The sequence below is a fragment of the Pristis pectinata genome, chromosome 3, assembly GCF_009764475.1.
Source record: "Pristis pectinata isolate sPriPec2 chromosome 3, sPriPec2.1.pri, whole genome shotgun sequence".
NCBI classification, from domain to species: domain Eukaryota; kingdom Metazoa; phylum Chordata; class Chondrichthyes; order Rhinopristiformes; family Pristidae; genus Pristis; species Pristis pectinata.
Genome location: NC_067407.1, coordinates 33596171 through 33618030, shown reverse-complemented (window position 1 = coordinate 33618030; position 21860 = coordinate 33596171). Strand labels below are relative to the sequence as shown.

Sequence of the window (21860 nt, the reverse complement as noted above, 5' to 3'; positions counted from 1 at the left end):
CATCAAATTCCATACAAAAATAATCATAAGATTGGCCAGTACCTTTTTAGCATCCATGCTTTGGTGGTTTACACCTAAACAGGACGTGCATAGTTCCGGATGGGTCCAGGCTCAACTGAATGTAGTTTCTGGCAAATTGTTGCATTCTAAACTGAGAAATACATTAGTGCAGGTGATTATGCAAAGGAGAATGGGAGGGATTATTTGATGTTATTGGGGGGTGTGGGTCGTGGTCTCAGCTGTTTCCTGGGGAACAATGTTGGTGTTGCAGACAATGCCCCTCTCCTCTGCTCTGCTCAGGGAGATGAGGCTGCTGGTGTTGAAAAGGGACTTTTCCCCCCTATATCCCCTCCCCCTCCTGCTGCACTTCTTCCTGCTAGTCTTCAGCTTGTGCCTCAAGTCTGAGCTGGTATACTCCTAGCAAATCCCAGTGCCCAAGATGATACCTGCTTCTCACTGAAGTTAAAAGAGCTGAAATCATCTCTGGACATATACAGTGCCTATTGATCTCTCTGATGCTGCGGTGGTAGTGTAGCGGTTAGTGTAACGCTATTACAGCGCCACTGACCTGGGTTCAATTCCGGCCACCGTCTGTAAGGAGTTTGTACATTCTCCCCGTGACTGTGTGGGTTTCCTCTGGGTGCTCTGGTTTCCTCCCACATTCCAAAAACGTACAGGTTAGGAAGCTGTGCGCATGCTATTTTGGTGCCGGAAGCATGGCGACGCTTGCGGGCTGCCCCCAGAACACGCTACGCAAAGATGCATTTCACTGTGTGTTTCGATGTACATGTGACTAATAAAGAAATCTTATCTTATTGGGAGACAGAGCAGAGATCTGCTAAAGCACTTGTAAAGACTGGTAATGAGCAAGTCGAGAGTCAAGGTGACCTTGACCTCCACAGAGAGAAAAGTCTAGGTATGAGAGTGTGACTCTGGTCTCCTCACAGCTTTTCTTGTATCTCTGTGTAACAGTCTGGGAAAACCTCAGCTTCCTTGGATACAGGGTCTCTGAAAGGTGTCCAGTGATGAGCACATCTTTGCTTCCTGACCCAGTGTGCTCAGCCACTAATTGCCATGTGATGCCATCAGTAATGGAATGCTGCTAGCCTTCTCACTAATGAAGCACTCATTGAATGAGTATCTCAGAGCTGTTGGTCTAAGCACACTCTGCACCCTGCTGTCAGTTCTGGAGCTGTACAGTCAGATTTCCCAATGTCACCAGAATCTCCCTTTTTAAATAGACATAAATGCAAGAAAGCAGAAAAGATGTATCCCTGAGTGTACTGTGACTATTCATGGGTTACATCCAAAAACTCCAATATCTGTCAGCCAAGGAGCAAAGGTGCATTGCATAACTTGCACTGTAAAATAGTCAGTTACGTGAAGATGAATTGCATACAGTAGTGCTGAAGCCAATTCCAAATGGACACCATTTTACCTGGAAATTATGGTTTGTGCAATCCAACCTAGATTAAATCACATGCCTACAATTTCTAGGCTAGTATACACTAAATGAGTTGGCAGTAAATGTTGGGTGAGAGGTGGTGGGCAACATGAAATTTCCTAACCACCCACATCTTCTCTGATTCTTTTCTCTGCTGTGAAGGGCTGTCAAGTGAGGTAACACATGGTTTCCCACCAGAAGTGGAATACACAAGAGTCAGCTGCCCACTTACTGCTCCAGCAGTTCTTATGGTTGAATTATGCACGGTGCCATTTTTGGTTATTGAAAGTGTGCAGTGCAGGGAGACCACAACAAAGAAAGGGAGAAATGTACCTTAAAACAAAATGCATCCCAAGTGGACACTTCAATATTTCATGCATTAATAGGCTTATTTAGATTTTTAAAAAGTTATTAAGCATTAGACATGATTGATTTCATGAGAAACCTTATGCCAGAAAATTTCAGACATGGCATTAATCTAGCTCAGTAAAGTTTTCCAGTAAATTTAATCTTTAAACATGTATGGCCTGGTAAATGCAAGTCAAGTTATTTACTGCAATCAAATGACAAACTTAGTGTCTTTAAAGGAAATGGAATCCCAATGACTGGCAGTTTAGGCCTTTATGAAAATTTCAGGACATATATAAGATACTTTGAAGACAGCATGGTAAAATGACAGTGTCTTATTGTTACCACTGAAACAGTGATTTCTTGAGAGGACCAAATCTGGCTGCACACCCAAATTGTTTGTTTGTATAACCTGTTTCCTGATGCTTAGTTTAGTGTAAATATATTCTGATCTCATTCACACATGCAGAATGGGTTTGACACCAAATTCAGTGTAAATAATTGAGACCAGAGGAAGGAGTCAAAATTGCACCATTTATTCCTGTTTGAGTGAAAACTAGTCATTGAGGATAAGCAAAAAGAAATTGCTCAAGTGAGTTGCAATAAGACACCAGGAAAGTAATGTTCTGCACCTCCACGTAAAATTCTGGACTTAATTTCATTTTGAGCCAGTGTAATCGGAGGGCATCGCTCTGTAAATCTTTAGCCTCAGGCTGAGATCATTATAATCAGCTAAGATAGCTTCAAGAAGGAAGAGACACCAGAGACTGCAGATGCTGGAATCTGGAGCAACAATCTGCTGGAGGAACTCAGCTGGTTAAGCAACATCTGTGGCGGGGGAGGGGAAGGAATTATCAAAGTTTTTGTTCTAAACCCTGATGTGTGGTTTTGACCTGAAACATCAACAATTCCTTTCCCCTACGGATGCTGCTTGACTGGTTGAGTTCCTCTGGAGAATTGTCCGTTGCTTCATATCTTCAAGGAATGCTGGAAGAACTTGGTTGGTTTCTCTTCCACAGATGCTACTTGACTGGCTGAATTCTTCCAGCATTTCTGTTTGTGTTTCAGATTCCAGTGTCTGCAGTTTTATTTGTTTTCCAAGATGTTTTTGAGCGCAGTGATTGAAACTCAAAAATAAGGGTGAAAAAATTTAGAAAATAATGTACATAACTTATGTCTAAGTTTCCTTCATCTTTTAAACAAGACTTATTCTGTATCTCATATTTTTTGGTAGTCATTTGCCATTTCTATAAGGGCAAATTTCCATTAGCCAAACTGCTGTATTGCAGGGGTCACCTGTATTTAAGATGGCTGATATTGCATCTGTTCAGTAGATAAGTATTTGTTACTTAACAATATTTCATAAATGCTATCTTTGTGTCAATAATCAGCAATTTTTCATTGAATCAAGTCTAAATCAACAAAATTAACAGTGATACTCCGACGTGATGATTGTCTGAGCTTTGAGTACTAATAAAATATTTGTTATCAAGACACATGAATTACGGAAGGATACAACAGATTGCCCTTGCCTACCTTGATCACAGACTTTATAAAACTTCCACTTCCTTATTTACATGCAGGGACTAGGTCCCAATGATAGCCTGATCCTTCAGGCCTTCTGCTGCCTCATGTATTTTGATTTGCAGTACAGTGCCAATACAACATGCCTGGAATGGGAGCTGACAATTGAAGGTGGGAAATTTAAAATCTTCAGGACCTCCCATCTTGGGAGACAAGATGGTTTGTGTTCACTTCAAATCACAATCGAGTCAAAAGGTGAAATCATGGAATTAGCTACATTAAAGTAGCAATCGGAGTGCCAGAAATGTGACTTTTGAGTATGGAAATTGTTCAAGCATCAACAAAATGTGGAAAATATTTTAGGTTCACCATTCATCAGGAGTGCATTGCTGACCAGGTTGCAAAGTGTTCCTTTCTCTAAATCTTATACAAAGATTGCTCCAAAGACATGAAACAGCAAATTTAATGGACAATAGGAGGACACACAGTTCTGTAAAAGATCATATGGTATGAATCACTTTAACTACTCAATATAACAAGTATTTCATCTGATGATAAGGACTGAGAGAAAGTTGAAGCGGACAGTCTTCTAATGTGAAACAGATTTTCACTTAAAGAAAAATTCTTAAGTGCATGCGCTTAAAAATTGATAGAATAGTTTTCTTTGATGGATTAGATCAGTGACAAAATGGTTCCAGTTCAACTACCACGGCATACTTACTTGAAGTGTCAACACACACATTTGGGTTGTGCCCAATTTTTTTTTACAATGAATATTTCCACAACCCATTATAAAACTAGTTTTTGGATTCAAATTCCAGAAGAGGCCCTGTACTGTTAAGTGTTTAAGATTTATTTATTCAGTCCTGTGTTGCAAAGATGTGTTTGTTACTCACCACATACCATCATATAATAATGAAAGATGTTGGAACTCTAACAGAATGTATGAACATATCTCTGCTCTTACATAGAAACAGATGGCCAGACACCAGAAAAGTTGAAGTTTTGTTCAAACGCATTAAAAACACACTTGATGTATTGACTAAATTTTGCTTGTATTTACTGGTGTGGTAATGTAATATTTGTTACTGTACAAGCATTCCAGAATGTATGTTCAAATTTCACATCGCCTCCTTTCACGGTAGTCCTGCTGTCCTATATGGTGACACATAATTGCCCTATGATGTGGCCTGGTATGCCAATCATATCAATAAGCTTGTAACTAAGTAGAAGGGCCAATGATCACTTTCTCTGACAAATTGTTAAATAAGGCAAGTTTTGGTTCAAGTGATTATTCTTATGATTGTACTTCACAACAGCACAATCTATTCCATGCATTAACTGTACTGTGTCTGCTAAACACTTTTTGTGCTGGTTTTATACAAATGTAGGGCTGAAAATTTTCAGTAACATTACAGGATTCAAACCAGGCCATTGAATTTGCAATTCGTAGTATTTTGAGGACACACTACTGCAGGACTTAGATCTATCCAGAACTGAGCTGAACCAGTTTTAGTACAAGTTTTGAAAATTATTGAACATTTTAATTCAAAAGATGTGCAGATGAGGTATATCCCATAACATCAGGCTCATCCAAAACTGCAGCAATAGAAAATCTGCAATTCTAAGTCAAGTGGGGTTGAATGCAGCCTAATCACACAGGCACACCAGATGCTGTAAGAAGCTATACCTTCCATGGAATGATAATTTTTCTGATAGAATGCTCCAATACAAGTGAAACCTAAAGTATATGAAAAACACGATGATTCTGGAGGAACTCAGCAGGCCAGGTAGCATCCATGGAGAAAAGCAGGCGGTCAACGTTTCGGGTCAGGACCCTTCTTCAGGACTGAAGATAGGGAAAGGGGAAGCCCAATATAGAGGAGGGAGAAGCAGAGCAGTGAATAGGCAGACAAAAGAGGGGAGGTGGGGTGGGCACAAGGTGGTGATAGGTAGATGCAGGTAAGAGATAGTGATAGGCAGGTGTGGGGGAGGGGGGAGAGCACATCCACTGGGGGATGGGTCAAAGGTAAGAAGAAAGAGAAAAAAGGGGGAGGGGAGGCTAGGAAAGGGAAAAAAGAAGCATGATTGGGGGGCAGGGTGGGGATTACCTTCAGTGGGAGAATTCAATGTTCATGCCGTTAGGCTGCAAGGTTCCAAGAAGGAAAATGAGGTGCTGTTCCTCCAGTTTGTGCTTGGAATTCTCCTGGCAGTGGAGGAGGCCGAGGACTGACATATCTGTGATAGTGTGGGAGGGGGAGTTAAAGTGACTGGCAACGGGGACCTGCAGGTCACGTAGCTGCATCTAAAGTATATTCCACTCCCCACCCCCACCTCCCCATTGTGAAGGTGCTGATTTCAGTCTAAGCAACAGTTCCATGAGTAGTAACTACACAAACAGCCATTCTTCTTTGTGGGTTTAGGAAGATTCAACAGGTTACTTCAAAAATGAAGGTGACCAGCACCATCAGAAGAGATGCAGATATTACCAAGACAGGTGGTGTACATGTGCACAATCCAGCAACAACAACTGTGTGGTGAACAACAAGGATGGCAGGGTGACACTCTCCTCTTCCTGATCCAGAAACGCTAAAGAGAACTATGGTGCTAACATGCTCCTCCAGTTCAGAATCCTATTTATTATCACTGATGCATATGACGTGAAATTTGTTGATTTTATGGCAGCAGCGCAGTGCAAAGACATAAAAATCTATAAGTTACAAGATAAGTAAATAGTGCAAAACGAAAGGAATAATGAGGTAGTGTTCGTGGGTTCATGGATCGTTCAGAAATCTGATGGCGGAGGAGATGTAGCTGTTCCTGAATCATTGAGTGTGGGTCTTCAGGCTCCTGTACCTCCTCCCCGATGGTAGTAACGAGAAGAGGACATGTCCCGGATGGTGAGAGTCCTTAATGATGGATGCCGCCGCCTTGAGGCACCGCCTCTTGAAGATGTCCTCGATGGTGGGGAGGGTTGTGTCCGCGATGGAGCTGGCTGAATCTATAACCCTCTGCAGCCTTTTACGATCCTGTGCATTAGAGGCTCCATACCAGGATGTGATGCAACCAGTCAGGATGCTCTCCACTGTAGATCTATAGAAATTTGTAAGAGTATTTGGTGATATCCAAAATCTCCTCAAGCTCCTAACGAAGTAGAGCCGCTGGTGTGCCTTCTTCATGATTGCATCAATGTATTGGGCACAGGATAGATGTTGACACCAGGAACTTGAAGCTGCTCACCCTTTCCAATGCTGACACCTCAATGAGGACTGGTGTGTGTTCTCCCGACTTCCCCTTCCTGAAGTCCACAATCAGTTGAAATTGGCACTAAGCAGGGCCCAGAGATGGAACTGAGATTGAACTCTGAACCAGTAGGTTGAGAGTTACACCAGGCAGTGAATTGACCTGCTGGAGAAATTTATTTCATAGCTTTGTGCAGCACAGGAGGAGGCCATTCAGCCCATGGTGTTCAGGCCAGTGCACAGAATGAACTAAAATAGATGCTTCCAGGGTAAAAGTACAACTTTCTCATGGGATATGGAAATTGTTCCACTTGTGATCTGATCATAATTACAAAAAGAAATAGAAGCAGGAGTAGGCTAGGTGGTTCTCAAGCCCACTCTGCCATTTAATGAGATCATCGCTGGTCCCCTGGCTCTTGTCTGCTTTCCAAGCCCATCTCCTTAGCATCCAAGAACCTATCACTCATCAATCCACAATCTTCGGAGGTAGAGAATTTCAAAGATTTGCAATGTTCCCTGTAAATTTATTTTCCATTTAATTGTTGAGAGTCACAAACCATATAAGACAATCCCTATGGAATACTTTCTTCCTCCATGCAGATGATGTGGATGCCATTCATTACTCCATATCAGCAAAAGCATAATTAATTTTACAATATGGTTTCAGCAGCTTATTCACCAATACTTACCTAGAAATTAAACCATCATAGTGTGATATTTTGTGTTTGCAGATAGAACATAGAACAAAGAACAGTACAGCACAATACAGGCCCTTCGGCCCACAATGTTGTGCTGACCTTTAAACCTCGCCTAAGACTATCTAACCCCTTCCTCCCACGTATCCCTCTATTTTAAATTCTTCCATATGCTTATCTAGTAATATCTTGAATTTGACCAATGTACCTGCCTCCACCCCCACCCCAGGCAGCGCATTCCATGCCCCAACCACTCTCTGGGTAAAAAACCTTCCTCTGATATCTCCCTTAAACTTCCCACCCATTACTTTAAAGCCATGCCCTCTTGTACTGAGCATTGGTGCCCTGGGAAAGAGGCACTGGCTGTCCACTCTATCTATTCCTCTTAATACTTTGTATTCCTCTTAATACTTTGCACACCTCTATCTTTGCTGAAAGAAAATAGCCTTTTGGCTTCCAAAGTAAATCTTCACTCTGATAGAACAGGGAGGGCCAGCTATCCTGGCTGAAGACCAAGATAATTTTTCTTCTATTTATCCCTGCTTCAGATCAAGCATTATGAATGCTGGAGAGTGAAGCATATCAAAATCTCACCTGATATAACAGTTGTCATATCAATGAGCTGATGTATTCCTCAGGTCAACAGTACTTTTCTTGAGACCCCAAACCTAAAAGGAGATGCGATTGCAAGATTTTCATTGTACGTGGACTGGTGACTTGCAGGACCTGTCTGCACCTGGCATTACAGCCAGTAGTGGGCTTCAGTGGTGACTGACACAGGGTCAATTTACTGACTCTGTTGTTTTAGGGGCTTCAGGGTTTAAATAAAGTTTGTTTTCAGATGATACACTTTGGGTCAAAAGGATATATATAGCTGTCATTGTGACAGATTGCTTCATGTGTAATCTTTGATCTCTGCTGTAAAGTAGTTTTTGATTAGTGTTGAAAAGAGAAGCCTCCTGTTTTGAGCACACTGCTAGGGATGTGAGAAGTAAATCTAACTTTGAAATGGGAAATAATTGAAATCCCTTCCAGCTCAGCAACTTTGAAGATATCTGAGGCCCTATAATTCTGGCCTCTGGATCATTCCCAAATGTAATTATTCCATGTCTTTAGCTGCTAAGGCCCTAAGCACTAGAATTTTTTCCCTAAAACCTTTTCCAACTTTTTACCCCTCTCCTCCTTTCAAGTCACTCATGAAATAGCTATCACTGCCACCAAACTTTTTCACATCTATTTTTTTAACTACTTAATGTGGCTTGGCATTATACTGGGTGGACTATGCACCTGCGAAGAGTGTCTTAGGATATTTTGCCACAATAGGGACACTATAAATGCATGTTGATGGTTCAGTTACATGTATAACATTTAGACCTATTAATTCCAACATCTTACATTAGTTTCAATAAAGTTTATATAGCTTCTTACCATTTAAAACCTGAGCCCAGTCACAAAGACCATTGCATAAAATAGAATGGACTGTCTTTTAATATTGATATACATTTCTTATACTATGCATTTGATTGAGGTTGAAGCACTTTTCACCGTAATTCTTAAATTATCACTTTTGTAGTTAAAAATCTTTATTATATATTTGGTAATATTATTATTTCTTATTTTCTATGCCAGTTCCCTCTCCCCTGCTGAAGACATTGATCTTGCATGGATTTGTAGATAACGTTGTTAACGATCGTTCAAGCAATGGATTGTTCTTTAGTTGTGAATCTGGCAATTGAGTGGAAAAGGTGGATTTTAAAGATGGGTGGAATCTTTACAGGAACCATTTTGAATTAAGTGATCTACTGAGATGAGAGATAATATCTTGCCTGTTTTGTGTTATTGCATGGAGAGAAATTACACTGGATTCTGTGAATTTCTAGGAGGTATTTATTGAGCTCAGGTTTGAAAGTCAACAGTTTAATGTGTTCCTTTCCTAACCCAGAGAGGTTTAATGGCATAGCATTAATAATCAATGTAGCAATACAGTGGCATTTATGTAGTTAATTATGAGCCCTAACTTTCTGTAGTAAATTTTATTGGAAATTAATATCCAACTGCATTGTGGGCATGCCCACACCTCAAAGACTGAGACAGTTATATAGGCAGCTCACCATCACCTTCTCGAGGGTAATTATGGATAGGAAATTAAATGCTGGCTCAGCCTGTAAAGCTCACATCCCTTGAATGAAAAACAAAACTGCCACATATTCTTGGAAATAAGAGAACAGCTAAGAGAGGGATATTGTTAGTACAAGGCAGACTGAGAAATGGCGTAAATCTACCAAGTTCTGAAGCTTCTTGTTGACTGACATTAGTTACAGCAAGTAGTGTCAACCTACCAATACTTTTCTGGAGAGATGTAACCCTGTGTCTTACTGGTATTGTGTTAATACTAGTGTGGCCTGTTCATAATTCTGGGCCAGTGGGTGGGAAAAATGAACACATGGTCAAGAAATGTATACTGTTCAAGCTTTTGTGCCTTCTAAGTAGTACTGGCAAAGCAGTGTAGAATTATGGTGTTTAATAAAATTTCTTTCCAACTACAAACCTCCACACACACACACAAAAACATCTATATATTAATAGGAAAGTCCTTCCTCTTGTAACCTTCTGTATACTACCCTGCCCTTGTTGCATGACCCTGCCTTCTGACAAAGATACGCAGCAAGATATTGGAAAATCATTGGAACCATTTCAGAGAATCCTGAGATTCACCACACGGCAAAGACAGACATCAATGATTAAATTCACTGTTGCCTTCAATGTGTCAGCACAGCCTATGGTCAAGTGAGGAAAAAGGTCCTTGAAGATAGAGACCTGGCACAAAACTCATCATTTACAGAGCAACTGTGATCCCTGCCTCCTATGCTTTTCTGAGACCTAGGAATTAGCCGCAGCAAGCATGTGAAGGGACTTGGAAAAATACAACCAATGCTGTCTCTACAAAAGCATCCAAATTCACTGGAAGGACAAGCAAACCAAAGTCAATGTCCTCTCCCAGGCCAATATCTTTAGTATTGAACATCTGGTTAGCTCCAATGAGCAGGGCCACATTGTTTGCATACCCAACAAAACGTTCTGGAAACAGACATTTTAGTCCAAACCAAGTAGACAGAGGAAAAGATTCAAGGATTTGCTCATAAGGTTCTTTTTAAGGAATGCAACAGCATAACTGACTCTTGGGGACCTCTGGCCCATAACTGCTCAAAGTGGAGAAGAAGCATTTGGAATAGTATTAAGAATCTCAAGGCCATGCATTGGGAGCACACACAAGCTCTGTGTGTGTTGGAAGGAGCAGACAACCTCACAGACAACCCACCCACCTGCCTGGTCAGCTACTATCTGCCCCATCTGTGGAAGAGTCTGCAGTTCTTGCATTGGCCTCATCAGTTGCTTCAGAACCCATAAAACCACAGTGGAAGTCATCCTTGATCCAAAAAGAGGCTGCCTAAAAAGAATGGGACATTTCTCTGACACTTCATTTTGTGATATCAGGATGCAAGCATGGGTATGGGGAGAGTTCCCTTGTATTATACTATTACCCACAGAGATCTCTACAATGCAATGTCAGAATGCCATCAGACATTGACTATTCCAATTGCCGAAGATGACCAATTCCCAGACAAGTTGACATTTGCTTGAAATACAAATAACATTTATTAAATATGTAAGACCAATGGGCATTTACATTGCCCCTGAGGTTCAGTGGGTAAATCCTCCATGGGTCTGGTACTGAGCCATATAGATCAGGATTGATTCAAAAATGAGAATTTTGAGAAGGAAGAGAAAGGAAGATAAAGTACACATGAGAACAGAGAGAAAGATGATCATTCAGCTTAGCTATAATATGAAAATGGAAATCCTATCCTAATATCTGTCCAGGTACTCAAATGATGACTGACGATTGGCTACCTGGGCAAGATGTTGGAAGGCTGACAAAAAGTAAAAGCCTTCAGTAGAAGGTTAAAAATATATAACATTAACAGATTTTCATAACAATGATGCTGTTCTGCCTTGATCTGTGCTGAGAAACAATTGCATTTAACAATCTTGTCTCTTGCAAAAAAAAATGGAATTAACCTAAACCCCTGAAACAACAAGCTTTGAGGTGGCTTACGCTCAGAAATGAGTGTTAAAACAGTTATTGCTTGCTCCATAGAACTTCACAAATTTTGGTACAGCACCTGATGCTTTGCTGATCCCCTTTCTCAATGCTCTGCAGCTATTAAAGGCATATTCCCTGTGGCGCCGCACAGCAGCAACACCCATTTATGACGGCTATGAAGGAGATGGAGGCTGCAGAGTAATGGAGACAACTCCCACATTCACTCAAAAGAATGTGCAGGTACTGGTCAATCTAGCAAGGGAGGTTTTGTGCACCAGAGGGACTAGAAGGTCTTCCAGAGTGAAAATCACTCACTCAGTAGAGCAAAGAGGAAAAAGTATCCATTTGCAGAGTGATCTGAACATTGCTGTTTACACTTACAGAGTGCAGATTCTCACAGAACAGTGCATTTTATGCAGGGGGTCTGAGATCTTTGTGTGAGCTGCCACTCATCAGGAAATAGAGAAATGCTATAGCAAGCCACTTAGATAATTGGACCAATCCTATGGTAGAATCGGTACAGGTAGACCCCCACAGCAGAATATGAGCAAGTTCTATACATCATATGGGCTCTCCCATTTGACTATTGATGTACAATGTCAGTGGCATTGATTGAAGTGTGGAGAGGACCACTTGGCTTGCACTGGATACTACAAATTTACAGTCTCCAAAGGAGATTTTATCCAGAAGGCCCTTTTGTCCAAGTCGACAATGCTTCCCACTTCCACTCAGCCGAGAGATGAGGCTGTGGATGCTGAGCAGAGATGTCCCCTGGCAGCCATTTTCCTCCTCCTGGTCCTTTTTTGTTTCTGTTCTTCAGGCTAGCCTAATCTGCTCTGGGTAAAGTTGAATTTTATGTGGTTAGCCTAAAAACAGGTGCCACACATTCCAATTCCTCAGCTTGTCTGTGGACACACAGGCTTTTGTTTTAAATTGTCACATTTATCTATTAAAATAAGCAAACACCCCCATACTCACTCCTATCCAGCCCTTTGTTCCTGTAAATCTGTAGTTTCCATGAGAAGACCAAGGTCACTTCTGGATCTAAACTGACAGTATTATATGCGCCCAACGACATACCATATGATACACACTAATCCATTTAGATTACTGTGTGTCATTGGGCACGTGTAACACTGTCAGTCTTCTTACATGCTGGAATATTCTCATAATACATGGCTAAGGATGCCTTGCAGACATTCAACACTGATCCTGTTCTCTGCTACTATATGCAGCATTCAATGGTAATGACATATAACAATTCTTCACTGCCAGTTGATATAATTTCAGACTAAATATCAGAAATAATAAACATTCACGCTGAAGCATTCTTTTAAAAAGATTACTTGTAAAATTTGTCCTTTACTCTCTAATTCCTGTGAGATTGCCATTGAGTAATCACGTGAAAATATCTGTTGGCCAACAAATCTTTTATTTGTGTGCCTGTTGCAACAAAATTCAGTAGCATGAAGTCCAAACATTTTGTGCTTCTGAGTAGTTCTCTCCAAACACTGTAAACTGGTAAATTGGTTTATTATTGTCACATGTGCCAAGGTACAGTCGAAAAACTTTGTTTTTCATGCTGTCCTAACAGATCATTTCATTACAACAGTGCATTGGGGTAGTACAAGGTAAAACAATAACCGAATGCAGAATAAAGTGTTACAGTTGTAGAGGGTGCAGTGCAGGCAGACGATAAGATGCAAGGTCATACCAAGGTATATTGTGAGGTCAATAGCCGATCTTATCGCACTAGGGGATCGTTCAATAGTCTTATAGCAGTGAGATAAAAGCTGTCTTTGAGCCTGATGCTTCCTGCCAGATGGGAGGGGGGGAAAATAGAGAATGTCTGGGGTGGGTGGGAAAATGAAGTTCTGAATATGTTTCAATAGAATGGAATCAAAAGCAGAAAATAATATGAAATGGGAAATGAGAACGGAAGGAAAAACTACAAAAAAATAGAATGGAATCCAGAGCAGTAGAAAGTTTAGTAATCTGCTACATATGGCTTCCGCTTCAATCCACAATCGGTACTGAGTCGGGTAAAGTCCAGAGATGAGAGTGAATGCCCTTGATGTCAAGGCAGTATTTCACTGAGCATGACATCAAGGAGTCCAAATGAAACTGTAAATGGCAGTAAACTCTCCACTAGCTGTAATCGTATCCCAGGACATCATTGCGGAATGCCAAAGGCATTGTCTAGGTCTATCCATCTTGCTGATAACTGCATATTGTTTAGTTCCATTGGCAACTCCCCAGATGATAAAGATGCAGTTCATAAGCACATGCAGTGAGGAACTGGACGGCATTCAGGCCTGAGTTGATAAGGGGAAAATTACTTCTAGCTATGAACATTCCAACAAATAGAGTCTGGCAATACCATCAAGTTCTCAGCCATCAACATCTGGTGGGGGTGGGGAATGTCACGACTGACCAGAAACTTCACCAGACTGGCTCCAAGAGCAGCTCAAAGGCAAAGAATTCTGCAGTGAATAAACCCCAAAGTCTTTGCAGCACTTGCAAGGAAAAATTACTTTGACTCAGACTAAGGCAGAGTTAACAACAGAACATTCTTAAGCGGTATAGCCATGTCTGGTACAACAAAGTACCAAGGACATACCATGTGGGACAATCAGTTTTTAACAGTGCCTGCAGAGATTATACTCTTACGCAATACTGGGACTATCCTCTGCCCTTGGCTAGATGCATTCAGCTGCAAGAAGTTCGATACACTCACGGACAAAACAGACTGCTTGTTTGACACCCAATTAGCCATCTTAACTTACCTGGCCCACCTGTATACCACGGTTACAATGTGCACCATTTACAAGGTGCACTGCAGCAACTCGCAGTTCTACACTGTCTGCCGTTTGGAGGGACAGGACAACAAGTGTGCATGTTTGCAACAAGTATCTGGGAGTATACATGTGCTCTTTGGGGTCAAAACTCGCTCTCCATCAGCCCTATGGGAACATGCTCTTAATGGTACATGAGGGCAGCTCACCACCACATTCTCAGGGATGGGTATTAAAATGCTGCTCCTACCAGCCATTCCCATATCCTACAAATTAATTTTTAGAAGAAAGAGGAAAACAATGTCCTTATCCTGCAAATTGATAGGAAAACTACAATTAATATCAGCACCCTGTCTGGTGAGTTCGTAGTTCACCTGGGATTCCCATTCAAGATGAAAAGTGTACAAAAATGTGAAATTGGACAAGAAATGAATTTACAAGCTTTGATCATCCTGATGACTGACAATTACCAATATTCACCATCCAGGATTATGATGGTCAAAAATTGCCTGAACAATGGGCACTGAGAGAATACACAAGCAGGGTTAAAATGAGAAGGTAAAATTGAATTGATGAAAATGAAAGAAATGCAGTCAATTAATCCTATGTAAAAATTGCAAACCCAAGACAAGTCAGTGCTGGAGTACAGAGCCACATCTGCCAATCTTCTGTCCAATCTCTCACTAAATGGCAGTCTTGACAGTAAAGGATATTTGACCAAGTCAGTTGATTAGGAACGTAGACTAGATTTATTTCTCCCTAAATGATGGGTACTTAATTATGCTGACCTACTATCACACTGGTTAAGATGATCTCACTTAGTGCCGGGCCAGCACTGACTTATGTTGTTCAATGTCAATTCCATGAGACAGAGGAGCAGAATCAGGCCATTTGGCCCATCAAGTCTGCTCCGCCATTTGATCATGGCTTATTTAATTTTCCCTCTCAACCCCATTCTCCCGCCTTGTCCCCATAACCTCTGATGCCCTTACGAATCAAGAACCTATCAACCTCCACTTTAAATATACCCAATGACTTGACCTCCACAGCTGTCTGTGGCAACGAATTCCACAGATTCACCACCTTATGGTTAAAGCAAATCCTCCTCATCTCTGTTCTAAAGAGACGTCTTTCTATTCTGAGGCTGGTCCTAGACTCTCCCACTACTGGAAACATCCTCTCCACGTCCACTCTATCCAGGCCTTTCAATATTGGGTAGTGAGTACATGTACTCACTGACCATGGATATTGGAGAATGAACAAAACTGCATAATCAGGCTATGTTAATGGACAAATCCATGTTAATTTGAATTGTACATAAAGAAGAAAAACAAACTAAAAGAATCTGGGAAAAAATATACATCAAACTGCAAAATATAATAGATTAAGCTGCCATATAATTTATCATTATGGTGCTGGAAAGCTAAAATGATATGAAATCCAGCAATAACATACAGAGTTAATCCAAAAACAATATCACAGTTCTACAACAGATAAATGAGTAAATATACAGTCCAATGAAACGTTTACTTATATGGCCCCCTGAAACTTCCAAGGCCTTAAAGTTATTTGATCAGCATTAAAGTTTTCCCTCCCCATTCAAATTGTTTTCTGACCCTATTGTTCCATTATCTTAGGGTTGAATCTGCCAACAAACTGCACAGTTAAGTTTCTTCTTTGTATAATTAAGTGATTATCACTTCACAGAAGATCTACAGGCAAAGAAGGACTCTGAGGTGGAAGTAAACCCATTCAGGCAGGCCTAGTGTACTGGTGGAAAAAGTGGCCAATGCAATCAATACAAATGGTTTAAGTCAGCAATGTTAGTCATATGACCATAATGGTAAGACACTTAAGTTGCTTTCATCCTTAGTGAAGCTACTACTTTTCCCTTCTACATCATTAACATCATCTGTTGAGTCACGTTGCAAAATTAAAATGAATCAAAACCCACCTCTCTTCAATGCGAACCCACAGATCGCTGAACTGCCGTTGCCTCTGCTGTTTGGGCAGCTTCTTCTGCCGCTTCTTTTGGCGGCCAAATTCTTCCAGTTGACTAAGGCTGTCGGGCATCAGGAGGTGTGGAGAAATTATGTCATCATCTAAGTCAACAGTTGGAGAAGAAAGGGAAGGAACTGGCAAGGAATCTTCTAATGATTCATCAGTGGAAGTGTAAGAAGTTGATGGAAGTGATGAACTGCCTGAAGACGAGCCAGTCTTCTGTGTCCTTATCCTTTATAAAGGAAAAAAAAGCATCAATTAAATTACGGTTTCCCCATCAACACAATCGAGTCATGCTGAATATCACCAATAACTTTATACTATTTCATTTAATATATCTGATACAGCAGGAGTTCAAAATTAGGTGACTGTGATCCTGAGTTCCAATTTTAACCCATACTGTTTGGTGGAAAAGAGCCAAGAGTGTGATCTTAAAATCACAAAAAATGGACCTTTTTGTGTGGTCTTCACTAGAAATTTGAAGACTATTAATTTTGCTGTGGAGCTGACTCTAGTTCCAAATGCAGCTGCTGGAAGGGGACAAGTGTTTTATAAGTAAATTCAAATAGAGGTCAGATGATTTCACTTGGACAATGGCATAATTTTAACAGGATGGTCCAGAAGGGGGATCCAATATGTAAGATTTAGCAGAATATGAGATGTTGTTCTTCTAAGTTGTGTTTGGCCTCTCTGTAGCTGTGGAGAAGGCCAAGGACAGGTCAGTGATGGAGTGTTTAAAATTATATGCAACCAGAAGATTGATGGCTGTTACAGACAGAGTGCAGATGCCCCATAAAATGGTTGCCTAGTCTATGCTTAGTTTCACCATTGTGGAGGAGGCCACATCATGAGCACTAAGTACACCAGTTTGGAAGAAGTGCAGGTAAACCTCTGTCTCATGTGCAAGGGTTGTTTAGGTCCCTGGATGGTGGTGGAGGAGAAAGTGTAGGTGTTACACCTCCTTCAGTTGCAGGGGAAAGTGCCAGAGGACAGGGAGGGGTGATGAAGAGGGATGAGCGGATCAAGGGGTCCCAAAGAGCAGAATCCTTGTGGAAAGCAGAGAGTGGGGGAGGGGGAAGGTGTGACTGGTGATAGGTTTGCATTCAATCTGCCAAAAATGGTAGAGGATGATATGTTGGAATGCAGAGGCTGGTGGGATGAAAGGTGAGGATGAAGGGAACCTATTGACTGGAGAGAGGTTGGGGTCAGAGCAGATATATGGGAAATGGAGGAAATATGAGGGGCCCCATCATATGGCAGAAAAGAAGCCATGCTTCTGGAAGAGGGAGGACATTTCACAAGTTCTTGAGCAGAAGACCTTGTCCGGAGAACACGTGACAGAGAAGAGAAATTGAGAAAAAGGGAACGCATCCTTACAAGAAGCATGATGGGATGAGGTATAGTCAAGGTGGCTGTGGAAGTCGGTAGATTTGTGGAAGATGTCTTTGGCAAGTCGTCTCCTGAGCTAGAGGCAGAGATTTCCATAAAAGGAAGGGAAGGATCAGAGTTGGTCCAGGTGAATTTGAGGGTAGGGTGGAAGTTGGTAGCAAAGGTGATGACACAGGCGTTGATGTAGTGGAGAAAGAGCTGGGGGAGTGGGGTGTGCCAAAATAGGTGTGGAACAAGGTTGTCCCACATGGCTAACAAAAAGGCAGGGGTAGCTAGAGCCCATGTGAGTGCCCATGGTTAGCCCTTTCAATTTGTAGAAAGGGGAAGGAATCAAAAATGAAGTTGTTGAGCAAAAGTCTTAAATTGGACTCCAAAGTTAAAGACAGACTTTGCCTTCATTGGCAAGGGAAATTGCTCACCATTCACCTCACTGGCAGCTATTTACAGACTATTTCCAGGCTTGTCAGCAGAGATTTCCACCTATCTGATTTCAAAGAGTCACACAGTTTGGAAACAGGTCCTTCAGCCCAACTGGTCCATACTGACCTAATCCCATTTGCCAGCAATTGTTCCATAACCTTCTAAACCTTTCCTATCCATGTACCTGTCTAACTGTCTTTTAAATATTGTTATTGTAACTGCCTCAGCTACTTCCTGTGGCAGCTCATTCCACATAGATACCACCTTTGGTGTGTAAAACAAAAAAAAAGTTGCTCCTTAAATTCCTATTAAATCTTTCCCCTCTCACCTTAAATCTATGCCCGCTAGATCTTAATTCCCCAACCCTGGGGAAAAAGACTGAGTGCGTTCACCCTATCCATGGCCCTCATGATTTTATACACATCTGTAAGATCATCATTCAGTCTCGTGTGCTCCAGGAAATAAAGTCTTAGCCTGTCCAACCTCACCCTATAACTCAGTCCCTCGAGTCCTGGCAGCATCCTTGTAAATACTTTCTGTACTCTTTTCAGTTTAATAACATCTTTCCTATAGCAGGGTGGCCAAAACTGAACATGATACTCCAAATGCAGCCTCAGCAGTGTCTCGTATAATCACACCGTGATGTCCTAACTTTTATACTCGATGTCCTAACTGATGAAGGCCAGTGTATCAAAAGCCTTCTTTATCACCCTGTCTACCTGTGAATCCAAACTCTCTTCTCCCTACAGTGAATCTGTGGCACTTGTGAACTGGTCCAGCAGCAGCGAGGCTCTTCAACTACTTGGGTTCAAGGATGCTCACAAAATTTAAATGAAGAAATATTAAAACAGGAAATATAAATGATTATAGAAAGTAATACGATTGCAAACTACAAGTTTAAGGAAGAAGGGATTATGATGAAACTAAGGAAAAAGAAGTCTCATTGCAAATTATGAGTCAATATTGCAGCAACCATTTTGTCCTTGGAAGTGGTCAACCCATGGTGCTATTCTTATGGGGTTTACTAACCACTACTCCTAGGTAGTACTCTCCCAGCACTGAAAGACTATTAGTCACTTGGGAACCTTTAGGATTGAAGGTCTGTCTTAGAGATCAGTGCTTGGCCCTTTTATTGTTCATCCTATATATTGATGATTCAGAAGAGAATGGTGCTGCAAGTAATTTTCTCATTGCACCTATGCATACATGTACTTGTGCATATGACAATAAACTCGACTTTGATATTAGAATATAGGTGGCATGACTATTAAGTTTGTAGATAATGCCGAAATTGGTGGTATAGTGGACAAAGAAGAAGGTTGTCTAACGTTACAAGTGGACCTAGATCAACTGGGGAAGTGGGCAAGGGAATGGTCAATGGAATTTAAAGTAGACAAGAGCAAAGTGATGCATTCTGGGAAGTTAACCCAAGACAGGACAAACATAGTGAACGGCAGGGCCCTGGGGAGCATTAGTGAACAGTGAGATCTTGGGGTATAAGTACATAATTCCCTGAAAGTGGCAACGCAGACAGAGCAGTTAAGAAAGCATATGGTATACTTGGCCAAGGCATTGAGTATAGGAATTGGGACATCAGTTACAGCTGTACAAATCATTGGTTAGGCCCCATTTGGAGTATGGTGTGCAGTTCTGTTTGCCATGCTGTAGGAAGGATTTGATTAAGCTAGAGAGGGTGCAGAAAAGATTCACAGAAATGTTGCCTGGACTGATGAGCTTGAGTTATAAGGAGGGATGGGATAGGCTGAGACAGTTTCCTCTGAAGCAACGGAGGCCAAGGGATGACCTTCGAGTTTTATAAAATTATGAGGGCCGTAGATAGGGACAGTTTATTTTCATCCCAGGGTAAGGAAATCTAAAACTGGAGGGCATAGGTTTAAAGTGAGGGGGGAAAGATTGAAAGGGATCTGAGGAGCATGTTTATCACACTGAAGGTAATGGGTATATGGAACGAACTGCCACAAAAGCTGTGGAGGTGGGTATAATTACAATGTTTAAAAGACATTTGGACAGATACACGGATAGGAAAGATTTAGAGGAATAAGAGCCAAATGCAAGCAAATGGGATTAGCATAGATAAGCATATTGGTTGGCATGGACGAGCTGGGTCAAGGGGCCCATTTCCATGCTGTATAAATCTATGAATCTAAAAGAACTGGGCCATTGGCTGATCTCACAGGAATTATGCCATGAAATTAACTGAATTTTCCTGCAACTCGCCAAATTAAATGGAAAACTTAGCATGGGTATTATAATAAAGCCTGGAGTAAACATCCAGCACATTTACTTGGCTGTAGTCTGGTGAGTTTTATACGCATCAACACTCACACAGAAAACTACAATTTTAACTTCCAGTCCCTGTTTGTGGCTCTGGTCATAAAAAGGGCAAATTTAAAACATTCTCAAATGAAGAATTCAGAATATTTTACAAGAGTTTTATAAAACTTCTTTTTGGATATAATTACAATAAAGCTAATATTAAATTTGAACATAACTTTGTGAAACAACAGAAATAGAAAACAAAATTGAGTAGCCATAAAAGTCATGCATTTGAATGAATGCAATTTGCTTCTCAAATATGTTGAACTATTTTCTTTTACTATATAGTTCTGGATCAGCATCCTTATAAATTATGTTATTTATTCTCAGCACAGATTGCTCAAATCATTCCATAAAAATAAATCCTAAATCATTTTAAAGGAATCTGAGAACAACAAGAAGATTTATATTGCTCTACTTATCTGATTCCAGTTGACAGCCTATGGTTATTTACACAGGCAGGCATGATTATTGAAAAACTTTGGAAGAAACTTAAGAATGTCTGTGAAAGGCTGACTGGCTTTGGAGATAACAAGGCATATCTGCTGCCACTGCAAATTAATAGATCAGAGACTTTCATCTCATGGCAAAAGATGAACTTTCTACATTTGGTTTTAATTCAAGTGACAAGACCTTTTGTTTTCTTAAAAAGTAGTTTTGGTGGAGAAATTGGACAGCATCAGAAAACATCTGCTGGAATCATCATCTGAGTTACATCTATTTGACCCAGTGTAAGAGCCGCACAAAATTTGTGCTCCCACCTCTGTAGCAGGACTGTAAGATCCAGTCAGCACCAAATTTATTGCATTAGTGCATATCCACAGAGTGCAACATCATGAGTGGCTATCTCTGGCTGAATCTAAGCACTGATTGAAGCTATGCCTCCTCCTCTTAAAGGGGAAGAGCTCATTGCCTCTGACCACTAGTAGAAGACATCCCAAAGGTTTAGGAAGTTTCCTGTAAGCTATATTGGAGTATGGAAGAGATGGGCATTCTGATTTTCCTGTTTCTGCTCTGCTTGCCTTTCGGATGAGCAGCAGAGGAGGACAGAGGCCCTGCATGTATGTAGGTCATATGTTGCACAACTTGCAGTTGAGTTGCACTGCAAGTTAATGCCAGGAGTGAAGTCCTAAGGACATGGACGCAATATTGAAAAAAAGCATAATGAGCTCTCCCTCGTGGTCAAGATGAATGAAGACTTCAACTCAATTTCTCAACAGCTGCATGTCTAGCCTCACACAATGGCCCAAGCTATACACCCTCGTTATTCACACAACAACAACAACATCTATCTGTCAAAACACTTACCACTGTTTCATAGCTTACACACTTCCAGCTATTCAACTAAGGCAGGCAGATAATCAGCCATATGCAAATATGTCTGTTCTATCCATACTTCAGATGAGTGTGAGGTGCGAAGCTGAGTGGATATTGTTTGTCTCCAAATAGCCAACCATTGGTCTGATAATGGCAGATGGAAAATAAAAAAGCTACTTGCTCGAGTCCACAGCTAACATATTTTCCAGTTGCCTGGAGTAATCTGAAACCAGAAGCTATCCA

The 21860-nt window shown here is 41.0% G+C and overlaps 1 protein-coding gene across 1 annotated transcript in view; it reads right to left on the bottom strand.

The window, feature by feature from the left end:
* The window catches only part of LOC127568719 (metalloprotease TIKI2-like), a 324849-nt gene that overhangs the window by 6084 nt on the left and 296905 nt on the right, over positions 1-21860 (bottom strand). Inside the window, exon 6 of the mRNA XM_052012788.1 lies at positions 16108-16386. Coding sequence (XP_051868748.1) covers positions 16108-16386 — 279 coding nt within the window. The remainder of the gene's footprint in view (positions 1-16107; positions 16387-21860) is intronic.